Source organism: Macrobrachium nipponense, chromosome 19 (genome assembly GCF_015104395.2).
Source record: "Macrobrachium nipponense isolate FS-2020 chromosome 19, ASM1510439v2, whole genome shotgun sequence".
Lineage (NCBI taxonomy): Eukaryota > Metazoa > Arthropoda > Malacostraca > Decapoda > Palaemonidae > Macrobrachium > Macrobrachium nipponense.
Genome location: NC_061088.1, coordinates 22956494 through 22977878, shown reverse-complemented (window position 1 = coordinate 22977878; position 21385 = coordinate 22956494). Strand labels below are relative to the sequence as shown.

General features: G+C 35.5%; 1 protein-coding gene across 2 annotated transcripts in view; it reads left to right on the top strand.

The window, feature by feature from the left end:
- Positions 1–21385, top strand: part of LOC135215035 (contactin-like) — a 145626-nt gene that overhangs the window by 110560 nt on the left and 13681 nt on the right. Inside the window, exons 15-19 of one of the 2 annotated variants that reach the window (XM_064249551.1) lie at positions 1157–1198; positions 1364–1447; positions 1611–1749; positions 2206–2360; positions 6986–7117. In XM_064249551.1, coding sequence (XP_064105621.1) covers positions 1157–1198; positions 1364–1447; positions 1611–1749; positions 2206–2360; positions 6986–7117 — 552 coding nt within the window. The remainder of the gene's footprint in view (positions 1–1156; positions 1199–1363; positions 1448–1610; positions 1750–2205; positions 2361–6985; positions 7118–21385) is intronic. The other variant, XM_064249552.1, reaches the window with a different exon arrangement.

Genomic DNA, 21385 nt, shown 5'->3' with positions numbered 1-21385 from the left:
CAGGAGGTGTTAGTGAATTAGCAGGAAGGAAAATGTAGCTTCTTATTTATTTAGTGATGTTATGATTGTTCCTAAAGTAAGATTTGTGATTAAATTTGGGGGAGTCCTTTTAATGTATGTTGACTCTCTTGACATTGGAGGTAAAAGGATTTGCCTTAAGCTAAGCTTAAAATGCTTTTTTTTTTAATAAACCAAGAAATTCAACTTCTTAAGTTTATGTAATTTAAAAAATGTTGTTAGAAAGCTGGGAGTTTTTCTTCATTTAAGAAATGCCCCCTAATATATGTAATTCTCATTAGTGCAAATTATTACTAAGGTTGAGTGAATTTTAATTAATATTTAATCCTCTTGAGTTGCAGAATATTCTAACCTCAGCTTTTATGTGGAAATGGTGGTTTTATTTGAACTGCCCTGCTATGTTATCAGCATTTTCTTTATTTTGATTTTCATTCAAGGAAAACTTGACATCTTGGCAGGGTGACACTGAGATAAATACCAATTTCCTACTGGAAATATTAGATTAGATGAAGTTTTGTAATTTATGTCACTCAGTAAAAGTTAAACAAAGCTGGCTGTAAACACTGAATAATTTTTTCAAGCAGTAATAGTTTGGATGTGGCAATACCTAGGTTTGTATGACTTGAAATTTGGCCATGGAAGCACTTATTAAACCTGTTATATAATTTTATTGAGCTTTATTGATATGCATTAGGCTTTTTAAATGTAATTTCTTTGTGGAAGAATTCTTATTTTTTCTGTGCTGGCTGTTATGAGTTTAATTGGTTAAGGAAATACTGCTGTCATTTTTCCATCCTTGTATTCTTGATTAAGAAAATCATTTAATATGTTGCAAGATTGCATTTCTTTTTTTAGATATTCCACATGAGTTTTAAATTTACCTGAGCTTGTTGTGATTGCTTGATGTAAATTTTGGTTTGTATATTGTAGTTGCTATATTATTTTGCGTATAGATTATAGAAATATATTCTAATGCTTATTTTTGCATACTCAAGAGAAAATTTTATTTACAAATTATTATTTCAATATGTATATGTATTTTTATTTTTGTAATCCGTAGCAGTAATTGGTGTTGGCTTCTTACGTTATTTTTTTATGTTAATGTACAGTTGTTTTAGTTTTTGGTGACATTTTGCAGGGCTATGACTATGATTATCAGAGACGACGCAATGCATTATTTGTAAGTACAGTATTGTGGATTTTCTTCCGCTTAAATTTTGGTTAAAAGTATTACTTTTATTTTGTTTCTATACTTGAAAATAACCCTTTTAGTATTTTAAGCTACTTAGTTACAAATTATATGCTACTACAGTCATTGTAGTATTTTATGGCATTTCTTTTATAGGATAATCCTTTGGAGTCAACTCTTATTGGTAAACAGAGACAGCCAGATTTTTATGTCTCAAAACGAGAACCTCCTTTCGAAAAGGTTTGTATTAGACTATTTACCTCGTAGAATGTAATGTAACAATTATTTTATTAAGCTTAAAAGTGTGTAACTTGTTACTTGTAATTTGATATAATTTCACATTATGCTTGTACAAATGATTTTTTCATTGTTATCATAGTAATGTGAAATATTTGTTTTGCAGGGCTATCGTCTGGGCCATCTTCGTATTAAAAAGTTGACCTTGGCTGATGCTGGAGTGTACGAATGTGTTGCAATCACCCCAGTGGCTAAAATCAGCATTTCTACCACACTTATTGTTCATGGACCACCTGGCCCCCCTGGTATGGTTATTGATGTTAATTTCCTTGTGTTATCTTTTTCAATAAGAATGTTTTAATCTGGAAAATCTATTTGTTTTGCTTACTCCATATGCCGGCGTACTGTTATGAATACTAACCGTTATATAAGAGCAAATTTTGTAGTTGTCGAATAATTCAGAGACAATTTGGAAATGTAAGCTCTTACATCTGAGAGTTTTGTCACTGGCATCCATGTGAATTCCATTCACATTTTGTTTGATTTCATCATAAGAAAATTTATTTAAGTTTTGTAAAAAAAATGGAGAGTTAAAAAATTCCCAAATTCATGATCAGGAGTTTCAAAAGCACTTGAATCTGAGGTTTCTATGTATTGCCAATTTGAAGGACAATATATATATATATATATATATATATATATATATATAGATATATATATATATATATATATATATATATATATAATGTATGCTCTCTTAGGTGGTGTAACGGCAGTTGATCTCACCAGCACTTCAGCACGTATCCAGTGGACTGATGGGGCTAGTAATGGAAAACCAATAGCAGTCTATAATATCCAGACTCGTACACAGTGGACCAGAGCCTGGATGACTGTTGCTGAAAATATAACAGCTAAGGTAATTAATATGCTTTGATCCTTATTTTGAAATATGATTTAACTGAGATTTTTGTGTTTTTCATAATTAAGTTTATGTTAGACATGTCAAGAAGAAAGTAATCATTAACCAAGGTTTTGTACTAAGGTCGTGGAATCGGGTTTAAAATCTTGTTTATATTAACCCTTTAACGCCGATGGGACGTATTAAACGTCGACATAAATTGTCTGTCAGGTGCCAGTTGGACGTATGGTACGTCGATAAAAAATTTTTTTTTAAATTCGCGGAAAAATACTTATAGGCTTACCAGGCGAAAACTTTTGAACAGGCGCCTTGGGGGATGCTGGGAGCTCACAGATCAAGGCGTTGTTTTGTTTACAATTGTTACGCAGGCACGTGCAAGCGCGAATTTCTTTCTTATCGCACTAAAAAGTATCAGTGACACATCTCGGAAATTATTTTGTCACTTTGACATAATTTTTGCACCATTTTAAATTAGCCGTTACATGGAGTATTATATATGAAAATGTGCACAATTTCATGTAGAATACAACAAAAAAATACTCATGATTGTAGCTTTTATCAGTTTTGAAATATTTTCTTATAAATAACGATGTGCCAAAATTTCAACCTTCGGTCAACTTTGACTCTACCGAAATGGTCGAAAAACGCAATTGTGAGCTAAAACTCTTATATTTTAGTAATATTCAATCATTTGCCTTCATTTTGCAACAAATTGGAAGTCTCTAGCGCAATATTTTGATTTATGGTGAATTTATGAAAAAAACTTTTTCCTTACGTCTGCGTGGTAACTCTTCCGATAAATTTTTTCGTACGATTGTCGTAATGTTAGCACCATTTTAAATTAGCCGTTACATAAAGTTTTATATATGGAAATGTGTGCAATTTCATGTAGAATACAACTAAAAACAACCCATGGTTGTAGCTTTTATCAGTTTTGAAATATTTCATATTAACCCTTAAACGCCGAAGCGGTAAAAAAAAAAATGTCTCCCGTATGCCGGAAGTGTTTCAGAGTGAGAGCGGAAGCGGAAAAAATATTTTTTTCAAAAAATCACAGCGCGCTTAGTTTTCAAGATTAAGAGTTCATTTTTGGCTCGTTTTTTGTCATTGGCTGAAGTTTAGTATGCAACCATCAGAAATGAAAAAAAATATCATTATCATATATAAATAATGCGATATATGATAGCGCAAAAACGAAATTTCATATATAATTGTATTCAAATCGCGCTGTGCGCAAAACGGTTAAAGGTAACGAGTTACTTCTTTTTTTGTTGTAATGTACACTAAATTGCGATCATTTTGGTATATAACACATCGTAAAACGATAAAAGCAACACAGAGAAAATATTATCACAAAATAATGCATGAATTCGTAACGCACGGACGTAAACAAATATTTTTTTCAAAAATTCACCATAAATCTAAATAGTGTTCTAGAGACTTCCAATTTCTTTCAAAATGAAGAAAAATGATTGCATATTACTATAGTGTAAGAATATTAGCTTACAAATGCAGTTTTCGACCATATCTGACTAGGTAAAGTTGACCAAATGTCGAATTTTTTATATATATATTTTTTTATATGCAATTATTTCGAAAATAAAAAAAGCTACAACCTTCAAATATTTTTCGTTTTATTCTACATGAAATTGCGCACATTTTCATATATAAAACTCTATGAAATGCCTAATATGAAACGGAGCAAATATTCCGAGAATGGAACGTACGCATTTCGGAGATTTGTGCAGAGAATCCGCGCGCGGAGGGAAGGAAAGATTTTTTTTAAAATTCACCATAAATCTAAATATTGTGCTAGAGACTTCGAATTTGTTTCAAGATGAAGATAAATGACTGAATATTACTAGACTGTAAGAGTTTTAGCTTACAATTGCGTTTTTCGACCATTTTGGTAGAGTCAAAGTTGACCGAACGTGGTTTTTTTTCTATTTATCGTGATTTATATGCAAATATTTTAAAAATGAGAAAAGCTACAACCTTAAATTATTTATTGTTGTATTCTACATGAAATTGCGCACATTTTCATATATAAAACTTTATGTAACGGCTGATTTAAAATGGTGCAAACATTACCACAATCGCACGTATGATTTTTTCGCTAGAGTTACCGCGCGGACGTAAAGAAAATGTTATTTTTTTCATAAATTCACCATAAATCGAAATATTGTGCTAGAGACTTCCAATTTGTTGCAAACTGAAGGTAAATGCTTGAATATTACTAGAATATAAGCGGTTTAGCTTACAATTGCATTTTTCGACCATTTCGGTAGAGTCAAAGTTGACCGAAGGTTGAAAAATTTGTCACTTAACATTTTAATATGAAAATATTTCAAAATTGATAAAAGCTACAACCATGGGTTGTTTTTAGTTGTATTGTGCATGAAATTGCGCACATTTTCATATATAAAACTTTATGTAACGGCTAATTTAAAATGGTGCAAACATTACCACAATCGCATGTATGATTTTTTTCGGAAGAGTTACCGCGCGGACGTAAGGAAAAAAGTTTTTTCATAAATTCACCATAAATCGAAATATTGTGCTAGAGACTTCCAATTAGTTGCAAAATTAAGTTAAATGATTGAATATTACTAAAATATTAGAGTTTTAGCTTACAATTGCGTTTTTCGACCATTTCGATAGAGTCAAAGTTGACCGAAGGTTGAAATTTTGGCACTTATCGTTATTTATATGAGAATATCTCAAAACTGATAAAAGCTACAATCATGAGTATTTTTTTGTTGTATTCTTCATAAAAATGCGCACATTTTCATATATAATACTCCATGTAACGGCTAATTTAAAATGGTACAAAAATTATGTCAAAGTGACGAAATAATTTCCGAGATGTGTCACAGATACTTTTTAGTGCGGCAACGAAGAAAGAAATTCGCGCTTGCGCGCCTGCGTAACAATTGTAAACAAAACAACACCTTGATCCGTGAACTCCCAGCATCCCCCCCAAGGCGCGTGATTCAGAGTTTTGGCTGGTAGGCCTAAAAGTATTTTTCCGCGAATTTTTAAAAAAACTTTTGTATGTCGACGTAAAATACGTCCAGTCGGCGTTTAAGGGTTAATAACGATAAGTGCCAAAATTTCAACCTTCGGTCAACTTTGACTCTCCCGAAATGGTCGAAAATCGCAATTGTAAGCTAAAACTCTTATATTCTAGTAATATTCAATCATTTACCTTCATTTTGCAACAAATTGGAAGTCTCTAGCACAATATTTCGATTTATGGTGAATTTATGGGAAAAAAAAAAAAAAAAAAAACTTTCCTTACGTCCGCGCGGTAACTCTTCCGAAAAAAATCAGAAATTTTTTCGTCCGATTGTCGTAATGTTTGCACCATTTTAAATTATCCGTTACATAAAGTTTTATATATGAAAATGTGCGCAATTTCATGTAGAATACAACTAAAAATAATTGAAGGTTGTAGCTTTTCTCATTTTTGAAATATTTGTGTATAAATCACGATAAATAAAAAAAAACCATGTTCGGTCAAATTTGACTCCACCAAAATGGTCGAAAAACGCAATTATAAGCTAAAACTCTTACAGTTTAGTAATATTCAGTCATTTATCTTCATTTTGAAACAAATTTGAAGTCTCTAGCACAATATTTAGATTATGGTGAATTTAAAAAAAAAAAAAAAAACTTTCCTTCCCTCCACGCGCGGATTCTCCGCCGCAAATCTCCGAAATGCGTACGTCACATTCTCGTAATATTTGCTCCATTTCATATTAGGCGTTTCATAGAGTTTTATATATGAAAATGTGCACAATTTCATGTACAATACAACAACAAAAAATTGAAGGTCGTAGCTTTTCTCATTTTCGAAATATTTGCATATAAAAAAATATATAAAAAAATTTGACATTTGGTCAAATTTAACTCGTCCGAAATGGTCGAAAACTGCAATTGTAAGCTAAAACTCTTACAGTATAGTAATATGCAATCATTTATCTTCATTTTGAAACAAATAGGGAGTCTCTAGAACAATATTTAGATTTATGGTAAATTTTTGAAAAAACATTTTTTTACGTCCGAGCATTACAAATTCTTGCATCATTTTGTGATAATATTTTCTCTGTGTTGCTTTGATCATTTTACAATGTGTTATATACCAAAATGATCGCAATTTAGTGTACAATACCACAAAAAAAATTAACTCTTTAGCTTTAACCGTTTTGCTCACAGCGCGATTTGAATACAATTATATATGAAATTTTGTTTTCGCGCTATCATATATCGCATTATTTATATATGATAATGTTATTTTTTTTCATTTCTGATGGTTGCATACTAAACGTCAGGCAATGACAAAATAAGGAGCCAAAAGTGAACTCTTAATCTTGAAAACTAAGCGCGCTGTGATTTTTTGAAAAAAATATTTTTTCCGCTTCGGCGCTCACTCCGAGACCCCCTCGGCATAGGGGAGACGATTTTTATTATACCCCTTCGGCGTTAAAGGGGTAACGTTGTATGTACAATAGTACAAATTTTGTCATAGAATATTGAGCTCTTGGGCTATATTACCAGTTTACAAAATAAAACAAAAAATATTGTGGAATTTGTAACTATATTACTTCATATCATTTCAGCTAATTGATGCTACAAATGGAAGAAGAGAATATCAGTTAGGTGATGTGCTATCTCCATGGTCCTCTCATGAGTTCAGAATTCAAGGCGTCAATGATTTAGGCCTGGGCCAGTTTTCAACCAGTTCACCTCAGGTAAAGTGTTTATTAGCTGTGTATTTATTTATTAATATTTTTTTAGTAGCTAATTGTTTTTAATTATCACATTTCATTTTTTTTCTTTTTTTTTCTTTTTTTTTTTAAATAGTACAGTAATAGTTTTAGTGGTGTTAGTGAGAGGTGCAATCCATGGCTAATGTTGATGTATCAGTCAGTATTTTTAAAAGTGTATTTTGTCCAGATTTACCTTAAGGTAAACCTTCAACTTTTGGTGTTCTATTATTAATATAAACGATTAGATAAATAAAATGAAACCTTCACAGCTACTAATATATATATATAATATATACAGGGGCCCCGGTTACGACGGAGGTTCCGTTCTTAAGACGTGTCGTAACCCGAAAATCGTCGTAAGCCGGAACGACGTTCTTGAAAACATGTCCACAGGGAAAATTTCACTGCTAATTTGCAATTTTTCTTAGGGCCGTATCTCTAAAATTATCACTAATTTACTTTTTTCATGTGCAACACTGTGTATTCACAAATTACTGTATATTTTCATTAAAATAAGAGAGAGAGAGAGAGAGAGAGAGAGAGAGAGAGAGAGAGAGAGAGAGAGAGAGAGAGAGAGAGAGAGAGAGAAATAACTCCTTAGGTTTCAATAGATTGAAATGAACGTCTGTAGGCAACTTTTTCCCCCTCCCATAAATACATATATTTCTCCAGAGAAGAGAGAAAGAGAGGACTGTGCAATTATGTTTGTCTGTCTATCAATTCTTTTGCTGAGAGCGAGAGAGATAAAAGGAAGAAATAGAAACACCAAATGTATGACAAGTATCTTGTGGAGAGAGAGAGAGAGTTGTTTAAAAGAGAGAAATGGAATGATTATTGCATTTAAAAAACTCAGATATGAATTTTGTACTTATAGTATTATTATTGGAAAATATTAATGATAAACTTATTACATACACGTCCATGAAAATAATCTCATCTCAGTAAGAGAGAGAGAGATTACATAAAACCATTAAATTCGTTGACCATTGTATGGCACTGTTAAGCTTGAGTGTCACTTGAGTTGAGGTGGGGAAATTGATACAGAAAAAGACAAAGGGAAGAATTTTCTTTTGAAATTATTTATCGTATTATTACTACTTTGATTCTATTATTATTATTAATTTTAATATTATTATTATTATTATTATTATTATTATTATTATTATTTGAAAATATAATAAACACGTGCATCTACCATAAAAATTCTCTCATCTCAGTAAGAAAGAGGAATTATCCTTACAAGTGAAATGGAAAGGTCATTTTCATCTCTTTAAAATACGACCATTATGAATTTTGTAATTAAAGTTTTATTATTATTATTATTATTATTAAATAACTGAAATTATCAATAAACATTTTACATACTAGTACCATAAAAATTCTTTCATCTCGGTAAAAGAGAGAGAGAGAGAGAGAGAGAGTGTTTATCTCTCTTTGTTTATAACGCTTCCAGCGAAAGAGAGGGAGGGCGTTACCACTATGACTCATTATTATCTTGTGTGGCAAAAGAGAGAGAGAGAGAGTTAACCTTAATTAAAAGTGACATGGATAGATTAGTACGTATTGTATTTCTTTAAAATACTATCACATGTGAATTTTGTAATTATAGTTATTATTATTATTATTATTATTATTATTATTATTATTATATTATTATTATTATTTGAAAGTATTAAAAACAATAGTACAAGTACATAAAAAATCTCGAGTCTCAGTAAATGAGAGAGAGGAGAGAGAGAGATGAGAGAGAGAGAGACGAGAGAGAGAGCGAGAGAGAGAGATGAGAGAGAGGAGAGAGAGAGAGAGAGAGAGAGAGAGAGGGGGGGGGGGGGAATGTCAGGACCACTGATTGCAACACTGCAGCTCTCCCCCAGCTCTTCCCCCTTTTGGCTGTCACAGAACATGATATATATCTGACAGTTTTAGTACCTGGAAAGGTTACAGAGAAGACTGGGATTTCCTTCAACAGAGAAGACTGGGATTTCCTTCATTCTTGGATAATTTTTTAAATATAAGATAAAATCTTACTAATTCACTATGGTATTTTCTTTAATGAATTGATATTATTGTTGTATAAATTAATATTAATATTTTGAAAATAGTAAATCATTTATTTATCATACTAAAAACAGAGAGAATTATAGTGATTATTTTCTTGGAAAATACAAAGAGAGAGAGAGAGAGAAACTGTGCTAAACTATAAAGGATTCTTATCTTATCATAATATGTGTATTTTAAAAGCGTCGTAAACTCGGAGCGTCGGAAGTGTCAGCGTCGTAACCTCGGAACAAAGCGTCGTAACCCAGGGTGGATTTTTCAATGAATATTTAAGAAAAAAGCGTCGTAACCTCGGAATGTCGTAAGCCGGACCCGTCGTAACCCGGGGACCGCCTGTATATATATATATTATATATATATATATATATACAGGCGGTCCCCGGGTTACGACGGTTCCGGCTTACGACGTTCCGAGGTTACGACGCTTTTTCTTAAATATTCAATGGAAAAATCCGTCCTGGGTTACGACGCTTGTTCCGAGGTTACGACGCTGACGCTTCCGACGCTCCAAGTTAACGACGCTTTTAAAAAACGCATACTATGATAAAAATCCTTTATAGTTTAGCACAGTATATAATAAAAAATAAGTTTCTGGTTAGATTACAACAAAAATTTTGAGGTTATGATGATTTTCGACACTTTTTATGTCATATTTTTCTATGTTTTTTAGTGACGCCTCATATGCAGAATTAGTTTCATAGCGAATGAATACATACTAGCTTGCGGTGCGCAAAGTTTACATATAACAGTCCAAAAGCGCAAATAATGAAAAAATCATTGCTTGTTTCCAGTAATAATAACAAAACGAAGTTTCTGGTTAGATTACAATGCAAATTCCAAGTATCCAAAGAGAGACATTATCCAGTAATTTGATCAGAGAGAGAGAGAGAGAGAGAGAGAGAGTCTTCCGACGCTCCGAGTTAAGGACAGAGAAGTGTTCGTTTCGTTAAACGGCCTCTGACTCATGCCAGTAAATGTTTTGTTGATACTAATAATATAAGCCTATTTAAAGATACGTTTACTTTAATTAGTCTATGTGATACGTAAATAGTAATCAACTGTTCTTGTAGCCCTCAAGATTTGGCAAAATCGAAGTATCCAAAGAGAGACATTATCCAGTACACTGGAACCTTGACATACGAATTTAATTTGTTCCGTTACCATCGTCGTATATCAAAACAGTTGTATCTAAAAGCATTTTTTCCCATTTAAAATAATGTAATATGTATTAATCCGTTCTAGCGCTGTGAAACCACACCTAAACACAGCTAAATTACATATAATATACACAATTTATACACAAATAAACGAGTAATAACACACATAATGATAAAATAACATAGCAATGTGATAAATGATAATAAATGTTAATAAAATCAATTAAAAAAAAAGAAAGGAATTTTACTTACCACAACGAAAGATGACGTGAGGCCAGCAGGGGGAGGAGGTAGGGAAGGGTGGCAGGGAACGATTTGTTCTCTTTTTATTTACGTATGTACACTAATAACTACGTAATAAACACAAATGAAATAACATTGCTAAACTAATTTTTATTTATTTTTTTTAATCAGTTCGTAGTTTAGAAATAATGGTGATGCCTTTGGAAGGTTTTTATAGCTTCCTTCTGCTTGATGATCGTGGATATTGTAGAAGGATTTCGACCATACTCGTTTGCCAAATCGACGATACAACGCCATGTTCATGCTTTGCTATAATTTCATGTTTTGCTTCCATCGAAATCATTTTCTTGGGTTTTTTCTTATCACCTGCTTTGTCTATAGCTTTGAGACCCATGGTCAATAATAAAATAGACAAAATAACACGAAAAATAGGCGCAAATACAACGAACTAAACAACGACGTGTTAACATGCAGCACCAACAAACAAACAGACTGAACACCATTTATCGGTCGCCTATACAACATACACTCATCGAAATCGATCTCAATATTTCGTTTGTATATCAAAGCTTATATTTTCGCAAATTTTCTGTTGTATCTCAAAACATTCGTATATTAGGGCAAATCGTATGTCAAGGTTCCAGTGTAATTTGATCAGAGAGAGAGAGAGAGAGAGAGAGAGACGAAGAGAGAGAGAGAGAGAGAGAGAGAGAGAGACGCCTTGGCAACAATGGTCTCGGGGATTGACGTAACGTTTATTTTCTGAACAGATAGGACAGAGAAGTGTTCGTTTCATTAAACGGCCTCTGACTCATGGCAGGAAATGTTTTGTTGATACTAATATATAAGCCTATTTAAAGATACGTTTACTTTAATTAGTCTATATGATACGTAAATAGTAATCAGCTGTTCTTGTAGCCCTCAAGATTTGGCAAAATCACTCCAGGTTGTACATAAAACTTCAAGAATGTAGTGTCACCAGAGGATTACAATAGTTTTTACACCTTCAAGAACCAGCATTCTTTTATGAAAATAACTCCAGGTTGTACATAAAAACTACAGGAAAAACAACTGTAGTGTAACCAAAGGATTACAAGTAAGGTTTTTATAACTTTTTATTAGTTTAAGACATATTTCCAAGCGTCGTTCCGGCTTACGACGATTTTCGGCTTACGACGCGTCTCAAGAACGGAACCCCCATCGTAACCCGGGTGCCTGTCCTGTATATATATATATATATATATATAATATATATATATATATATATATATATATATATATATATATGTTTTTTTTTTTTTTTTTTTTTTTTTAAGTAAATTGTTAACAGTAAAAGTTATCAGAGCACTTGAATAGGGAAATGAATTTGTTGTTGGTAATACATAGTATAATCATAAAATATGATAATATGGTAGTATGTAGAGCTCTTCACAGGTCAGTGACATTGAAATTGATCAAAGTCTGTAGGAACCAGCTTGTTATGTACTCTAAATATTGCTTGTGGCCTCTACACATGATTATAGAAGAATGAATTGAAAATATAGGTACTACTTGAGTTTACATGCTCAAATTTGTGGCTTTACAAATTGGTCTCGGTGTTTCTTGAATTATGATTGGTCAGTCCTTTACTGGTCTGTTGTTTGAAAATGTGTAGCAGCTTGCACTCCTGTTGGCTAGTTTATGATGCTTTGAAATGGACTGGTAAGTGGGGAATCTTGGCATGGCTAGCTGTTCTTATCCTCACTGCCCAGCTGGGTTGGTTGGGAGATTCTGGTGTCGACGGTGCATTTTTTGGCACTGGTGCTTGATCAGTTATGTATCTGTGGGGGCAGAGAACAAGATTTCTATGGTTCTCTAAAAGGGATTAGTGTTAGGCTCTTGTCCTAGGGTCATCATTTAATTATCATAAATTGCACTCTCCTGAAAGAGAAAGGACTTGCTTAGAGAGATGTTATTTCCAAGCTGGTGAAAGTATAGGCTGACCTCTCAAATCTTGCACTCGGTGGTCCAGCAACTCTCACAATCTAGGACTTTTTGAATGAGTCGCCATTAGGTCTTCAGCAACTATGAGGGCAGCACCACAAATTGTTTAAGTTTTTTTTTATTTTGTTCGAATTTCAGAACTAAAGCTTGCTCGATAAATAATACACAAGCAGTTTATTCCCAGAGAAAACATTCTTTGAAACTCAAAAATATACAGCATACAAAATAGCCATAATTGGATATTGAGCGCCTCAGTGGCGTGGTTGGTATGGTGTTTGCTTCCCATCTTAGTGGTCGCGGGTTTGATTCTCGGCCATTCCATTGAGGAGTGAGAGGTGTGTATATCTGGTGATAGAAGTTCACTCTTGACGTGGTTCGGAAGTCACGTAAAGCTGTTGATTCTGTTGCTGAATAACCACTGGTTCCATGCAATGTAAAAATACCATACAAACAAACAAATAATTGGGTATTAACTTGTGTATCATCCGCCCTCATGTATCATGCAATCATTAAACATCCATTTTACAACGCGTAAAATGCACGGATTGATGGAAGGATATGGATACCTCTTAGTAATCGTATGCAGCCTGAATGGTGGGAATTAGCATACTTTGGGTTGAATCCAGAAAACTTCAAACCTTTACAGGTAAGAAGAATTCCCATGTTTTATATACTTGTTGGTATAAGCTGGTTTCTTCCTATAAGTATATTGACCAAACGCTTTTGCCACTTAAGGTAGCCAAGCCTAAGTAGGGCACTTGTAACCTAAGGTGCTATAGCCAGAATAATTGGGTCATACCTTTTAGCCTAACAAGTGGTTATATTCGTAGCCTATGCCAGCCAGTCTGAGTCTACTGCTACTATCTTAGTTAATCTGAGTAGTAGTTCTTAGCTTAGACTGTCCGAGCTAACTGGTTTGGGTATGCATGTGCTGGCTTGGACCAGCTAATGGTTGCGCTTTGGCTTTCGAACCTGCATTTACTATCTTAGATTAGTCTGAGTGGTACAATTCTTAGCTTAGCCGGGTCCGCTTAGCCTAACTCATAGGTGGTCCCAACATACATGTCAACTTAGCCTAACAGTGGGTTGATGACTTAACATGATCTGGTTGCTTGAACATGCCCTTACTATCTTAGGTTGGGTGAATTAGTAAGGTTATAAGTATAGCCGAGCATAGACTAGTGCCTAGGCTACCCATTCGAAACACTTTTACCACCTCAGCCTAGAAGGTTGTGGTTGTAGCCTAGCATGGATATCCCAAACTTTCTTGAACGGCTTTACCCTAACCTAAGTTATTTAGTTTCTAGATTAAGCTAGTCTATACTAGCCTAGCCTAGTTAAGTGTACATCTCGGATGGACTTAACCAACCCTAAGTGATGGAGGAGTTAGCCTAGCCTAATTGGAAGAGCTAACATAACCTAACCTAACCAAGCCAGGGTCAACCTGGTCTTGCCAACTTAAAATGAGTTAGTCAATTCGTAATTGACTATCCCTACTTAGACTAGTCCAAGTGGTTGTTGGCTAGATTAACCTAGAATCTGCAAATGGGTCTCTTCCATCCTGGTCTAGTTTCTATATGGAAGTCATGAACCTAACATAAAGAGTTCAAGCTTCATTTGGCTGGAGCAAGGCATTAGAACCTCATCATATTTGGAAGGGGAAGGTGGGGAGTTTCCCATTCTTCAAGAGTGAGGTGGGGTGAAGTGATGTTGGGTACAATTCTGGGCTAGGTTACTTGAGAATAGCACCATGGTGGTTTCTGGCAATATAGGATTTCCCTTTGGAAGGTAGCATATTGAACATATGCCCGTATATTGTAACAGATCACCGCATAAGGCGTTTCGTGATTGGGAAGTAACATTACTTGTGGAAAAATGAGCCATGTCCTGTTAACAGATTAATTCCTTGGACAGGAGGATAATTAGGACGTGTCTGAATAGAATATATTATCATAGGACATTCTCCTGTGGTTTTCCTATGATATCGTCCATATAATTGGAAAAGTTGAGTGTATCTTTGTTTATACAAAAACACTGAGCTTATTAATAGCTCTCCTAGGGCTGGCCTGAAGGATTGTATAGTTTTTACGTGGCTAGGAACCAATGGGTCACCTAGCAACGGGACCTGCAGCTTATTGTGGGATCTGAACCGCACTATATCGATAAATTAATTTCTATCACCAGAAATAAGTTTCTCTGATTCCATGTTGGCCGAGCCGGGAGTGGGACCTCGGACCACCGGTTTGGCAGATGAGTGCACAAACCACTCGTCCAGGGAGGAACTCGTATAATGGAAAAACCATATAAGAGCTGTCTCAGGGGTTTCACCCTGCGAGGAGCCTGAGGATTCCATTTGTGATACTGGGAACAACCTGGAGGTACGCAAACTCTAGGTTCTACCTGTCCCTCCATGTCCCAAACGGAAGAATGGCTTCCAGTAATTAAGGAGGACCCAAGATGAGTGACTGATAAAGTTTATTGTAGCACAATCATCGCTACCAGGTTCGTGTGGGGAAGAACCACGACGATAGGTAGAATTAATATGTCAAGGTCTGGAGGTTTCCCAGTATCCCTTTTTGAACTACAGTAATAGTTTCAAGATTTTGGGTGTAGAGTGTCACCTCAGGTGTAACACGACTCCAAAGGTCTTTAGCTCACATATACAGAATGACTCTTTGGCCATGACTGCCTGTATAGAAGAGGTTTCTGTCCATTAAAGGCATTCGGTCAGTAGACAATGATCTGGTGGAGAGGTGGTCAGAACAGAGGGAAGTCTCTCTGTAATTACATGTATGGTGATATACATTGGACTGGTGATTGGGCATGTGAATATCACTTCACACTAAGTAATCTTCAGATGAATCAGGAGCAGTGAACTGGCGGGGGCACGTAAGAACTCCGATCTGATAAGTGAAATCATACTCTGTATCAGAGTAGGCTTGATGGATTACCACCAGGCACATACATCAGTCATGTCTCAGGAAACTGACCATGGATGGTGGTCTTCCTCTGACCTTGGTAGAGTGGGAGTACTCAATAACCAGGTTTTTGACTTAGACTCAAAAATAGTCTGGAGCATCAGTTCCAATTGGCCCCGGAATCGGAGATAATGAGTCAATGCAGCTCAGGTCATGATGACAGATACATTCAGGAGACCTTCAGGAGGGCCGGCTTTGACTTGTCAAAGTACTCTGTGGTTATAGAAAGAACTACGTAAAGGAACAGGCCAAACAGAGGCGATCTGTCAAGCCTACTCCTTGTTGTCAAGTTGTACCAATGAGGTTATACAGAAGAGAAGGTCATCAGAGGAATATGGGCCTTCTGGCAATTAAGAACATATCTGTTAAAATGATCATGACGGTTGGTCTGTGACTGTATCGAAGCTCAAAATTGAGCAATGTTAAGGTGTCTGTCTGTTCATGGAAATTTGAGAGTGGGTTCATTGTTATGAAAAACCACTTTCAATTTCCTATATATAAATAAGGTTGCCCAGAGGTCCTTGGCCACAATTTCCTTGGGTCCTTTGGTGGCTGCTCAACAAATGGTGTAACTCATCCAGTACCCCTGGCGGGTCAGTTGGTATCTTGTCCAAGATGATGGTATGAATGTGAAATGGAGGAGTTAACTGGCCTCTTTCCTTTTCAAATTTCTGTCTCCTTCTTTACTTCAAGCAGTAAGAAGAGAGTACCATCATAAGCTGGAACGGACAAGGTACAGGTGAGTGAAGTAGCCATACTGTTAGGGTTAGCATCAGTAAGATACCTATCAGTAGCAGGACATTCCTCTCTTAGCAAGGGGGAGAGGAATGATAACAAACCTACATGAGTGGATGAATTGGTTTGTTGGAAGAACAGATCATCTTATCTTCCTCGGTCCTCGTACGCAATGAACTATGACATTGTGTAGAACCCAGAAGTCTGACTATGATATTCATATATGTCTTAGATTCTGAAATACTGGTCAGTTGTTTCATAGAATTCTGGTGTTCAGAAAACTGATCAAAGGTGGTAAAATCCCAGTTGGTTAACCCTTAAACGCCAATGGACGTATTCAACGTTGATGGAAATTGTCTGTTGGGTGCTGAATTGACGTACAAAACATCGGCGCAAAAAAGTTTTTTTTAATATTCGCGGAAAAATGGTTACAGGCCTACTTGGCCAAAACTTTAGAATCACGCACCTTGAGGGATGCTGGGAGTTCACGGATCAAGCTGTTGTTTTGTTTACAATCGTTACCCAGGCGCGCAAGCGTGAATTTCTTTCTTCTCGCACTAAAAAGCATCAGCGACACATCTCGGAAATTATTTCGTCACTTTGACATAATTTTTGCACCATTTTATATTAGCTGTTACATAGAGTTTTATATATGAAAATGTACGCAATTTCATGTAGAATACAACAAAAAACAACCCATGGTTGTAGCTTTTATCAATTTTGAAATATTTTCATATAAATAACGATAAGTGCCAAAATTTCAACCTTCGGTCAACTTTGACTCTACCGAAATGGTCGAAAAACGCAATTGTAAGCTAAAAATCTTACATTCTAGTAATATTCAATCATTTACCTTCATTTTACAACAAATTCAAAGTCTCTAGCACAATATTTTGATTTATGGTGAATTTATGAAAAAACTTTTTCCTTACTTCCGTGCGGGAACTCTTCTGAAAAAATCAGACATTTTTTTGTCCGATTGTCGTAATGTTTGCACCGTTTTATATTAGCCGTTACATAAAGTTTTATATATGGAAATGTGCGCAATTTCATGTAGAATACAAGGAATAACAACCCATGGTTGTAGCTTTTCTCAATTTTGAAATGTTTTCATATAAATAACGATAAGTGCCAAAATTTCAACCTACTGTCAACTTTGACTTGACCGAAATGGTCGTAAACCACAATTGTAAGCTAAAACTCTTACATTCTAGTAATACTCAATCATTTACCTTCATTTGCAATAAATTGGAAGTCTCTAGCACAATATTTCTATTTATGGCGAATTTAAAAAAGAAAAAAGTTTTCCTACATCCACGCGGTAACTGCCGAAAAAATCAGACATATTTTCGTCCGATTTTCGTAATGTTTGCACAGTTTTATATTAGCCGTTACATAAAGTTTTATATATGAAAATGTGCACAATTTCATGTAGAATACAACTAAAAACTACCCATAAGTGCCAAAATATCAACCTTCGGTCAACTTTGACTCGACTTAAATGGTCGAAAAACGGAATTGTAAGCTTAAACTCTTACATTGTAGTAATATTCAACATTTTCCTTTATTTTGCAACAAATTGGAAGTCTCTAGCACAATATTTTGATTTATGGTGAATTTATGAATAAAAAACATTTTCCTGACGTCCACGCAGTATCTCTTCGAAAAAATCTGAAATTTTTTCATCCGATTGTCGTAATGTTTGCACCGTTTTATATTAGCCATTACATAAAGTTTTATATATGAAAATGTGTGCAATTTCATGTAGAATACAACAAAACACAACCCATGGTTGTAGCTTTTATCAGTTTTGAAATATTTTCATATAAATAACGATGTGTCAAAATTTCAACCTTCGGTCAACTTTGACTCGACCGAAATGGTAAAAAAACGCAGTTGTAAGCTAAAACTATTACATTCTAGTAATATTCAATCATTTACCTTTATTTTGCAACAAATTGGAAGTCTCTAGCGCAATATTTCGATTTATGGTGAATTTATGAAATAAACTTTTTCCTTACGTCCGCGCGGTAACTTCCGAAAAAATCATAAATTTTTTCGTCCGATTGTCGTAATGCTTGCATCATTTTATATTAGCCGTTACATAAAGTTTTATATATGAAAATGTGCTCAATTTCATGTAGAATACAACTAAAAACAACCCATGGTTGTAGCTTTTATCAGTTTTGAAATATTTTTATATAAATAACGATAAATAGAAAAAATTTGACCTTCGGTCAACTTTAACTTGACCGAAATGGTTGAAAACTGCAATTGTAAGCTACAACACTTACAGTCTAGTAATATTCAAGCAAATGGTCTTCATTTTTGCAAACCAAACGGGAAGTCCTCTAGCACAATAATTTTCGATTTATGGTGAATTTTTGAAAACAACTTTTTTTACGTCCGCACGTTACGAATTCATGGATCATATTGTTATAATATTTTCTCTGTGTAGCTTTTATCATTTTAAAATTTGTTATATACCAAAATCATCGCAATTTAGTGTACAAAACAACAAAAAAATCATTAACTCATTAGCTTCAACCGTTTTGCTCACAGCGCGATTTGTATACAATTATATATGAAATTTTTTTTCGCTGTCATATATTCCAATACAGTAGTACCTCGAGATACGAAATTAATCCGTTCCGAGGCGCCTTTCGTATCATGAGGTTTTCGTATCTTGGACCACATTTTACATGTAAAATGGCTAATCCGTTCCAAGCCCTCCAAAAACACCCCAGTAAATTTCATAATACATAAAGCTAAATTGACCTATAAACAATGAAATACTACAACAATTTGGACCATTCAATACATAACTTAATAATAAGAATGCAAAACCTGTAAATAAAGTGTATATTAGTGTACAAGAAATATTATTACTGTAACGTAAAATGTGGAAGCTTACCTTTCGAGTGAGGCTATCTCCGAAAGTGGCGGCAGAGGAGGAGGACAAACGGCAGATAACGTACGTACGTACGTACACTTATCTTTACGAAAACATAAAAAATTTAAGGAAAACTATAAAACTAAAATTTACGAAACACATTAACAAAACTGTAACACTTAACTTTACAAAAAACTAAAAATTAAAAAAAAAAATGTCTTTTTTTTTATTTTTAACTTTTTTTTTTTACTTTTACGTAGGCTATATATATATATATAGATATATATATCTATATATATATAGTAAATATATTATATATATATATATATATATATATAATATATACAGAATTTCAACTTCATCACCACTTTCAACGTTCTGTTTTTCATCACTTGGTTCTTCCTTTTTGCCTCAACTTTGTTTTTATCTTGGCCTTTTTGCCTTAACTTTGGTTTTTTATCACTTGGTTCTTCCTTTTTGCTTACTCCTGCTAATGCTGAAGGCCTCTTTAAAAAATAACGATCCAAGGAAGATTGCCTCTGCTTACTTTTCACAATGTTCCTGAAACGACTCGGGCAAACATCATCGAACTGCGCAAGCATACGACCTGTGTGAGCCTTTTCGGGGTGTCTTTTTTCGATAAACGATTGCACTTTATGAAAAGCGGCTAGAACATCCTTAATTTCTGCCGTTGTCATAGGCTCCTCCTCCTCGCCGCTGCTAGAGAACTCCTCTTGAACTACGTTATGTTGCATGGCCTCCAACTCCTTCAGGTCATCCGTCGTAAGCTCCTCTTGGTGCTCCTCGAGAAGATTTTTGATGTCGTCCGTTGACGACCAGCCCCATGGACTTGCCGATTACAACAATCTCGTCAAGATCTGGTTGTGAAACAGTTTCGGGATCGTCAACTGTTTCTTACTCTGCAGCACCAGCTTTGCCCACGTCGAATCCCTCAAAGTCTCGGGCGGATACGGCATCAGGCCAGAGTTTCCTCCTCGAGGAATTCAAGGTTCGCCTCGAAACCTCCTGCCAAGCTAGGTCGATGAGTCGGATGCAAATGACGATGTCGAAATGCTCCTTCCAAAATTGACGCAAGGTGAGGTTTGTGGTATCGGTGATGTCGAAACATCTCTTGAAAAGATGTTTCGTGTACAGCTTCTTAAAGTTTGCTATCACTTGCTGGTCCATGGGCTGGAGGAGAGGGGTGGTGTTGGGTGGAAGAAAAAGAATCTTGACGAAGGAATACTCCGCTAGGATATCTTCCTTGAGGCCAGGAGGGTGGGGAGGGGCATTGTCCAACACCAGCAGACATTTCAGGGGGAGGCGCTTCTCTTCCAAAAATTTCTTCACTGTCGGGCCGAAACACAGATTTACCCACTCCGTGAACAAAAGCCTCGTTACCCAGGCTTTTGCATTGGCCCTCCACATCACTGGAAGCTTCTCCTTCAGCACTTTGTGGGCCTTGAATGCTCGGGGAGTCTCGGAATGATACACCAGTAGGGGCTTCACCTTGCAATCCCCACTGGCATTTGAACAAAGTGCGAGCATAAGCCTGTCTTTCATAGGCTTATGCCCGGGTAGCTTCTTCACTTCTTCCGTGATGTACGTCCGACGAGGCATTTTTTTCCAAAAAAGGCCAGTCTCATCACAATTGAAGACTTGCTGAGAACTGTAGCCTTCCTTGGTCATCATCTCGTCGAAAGTTTTCTTAAGTGCTTCGGCCGCTTTCGTGTCCGAGCTGGCAGCCTCCCCATGACGCACCACCGAATGGATGCCAGTCCGTTTACCGAATTTCTCGAACCAGCCATGCGAAGCCTTGAACTCTGGGGTTTGCGTTGAAGTCCCTTCCCCTCCGTCGTCTTCCGCCTGCGCAATCAAATCGCCGAAAATAGCTCTGGCCTTGTGGGCGATTGCTGTCTCCGTTACCGTATCGCCAGCGATTTCTTTGTCTTTTATCCAGATGAGGAGCAGCCGTTCCATCTCGTTGTGCACCTGGCTCCTCTTGCTGGACAAAATAGTGATGCCCTTCGACGGTGTAGCTGCTTTGATGGCATCCTTCTGTTTAAGGATGGTGCCTATTGTCGACGGATTACGGCCGTATTCCTTTGCGATCACACTCAATCGCATACCAGCTTCGTACTTCTTGATGATCTCCATCTTTGTCTCCAAAGAGAGCATGCGCTTCTTTCCGTGAATTTCAACT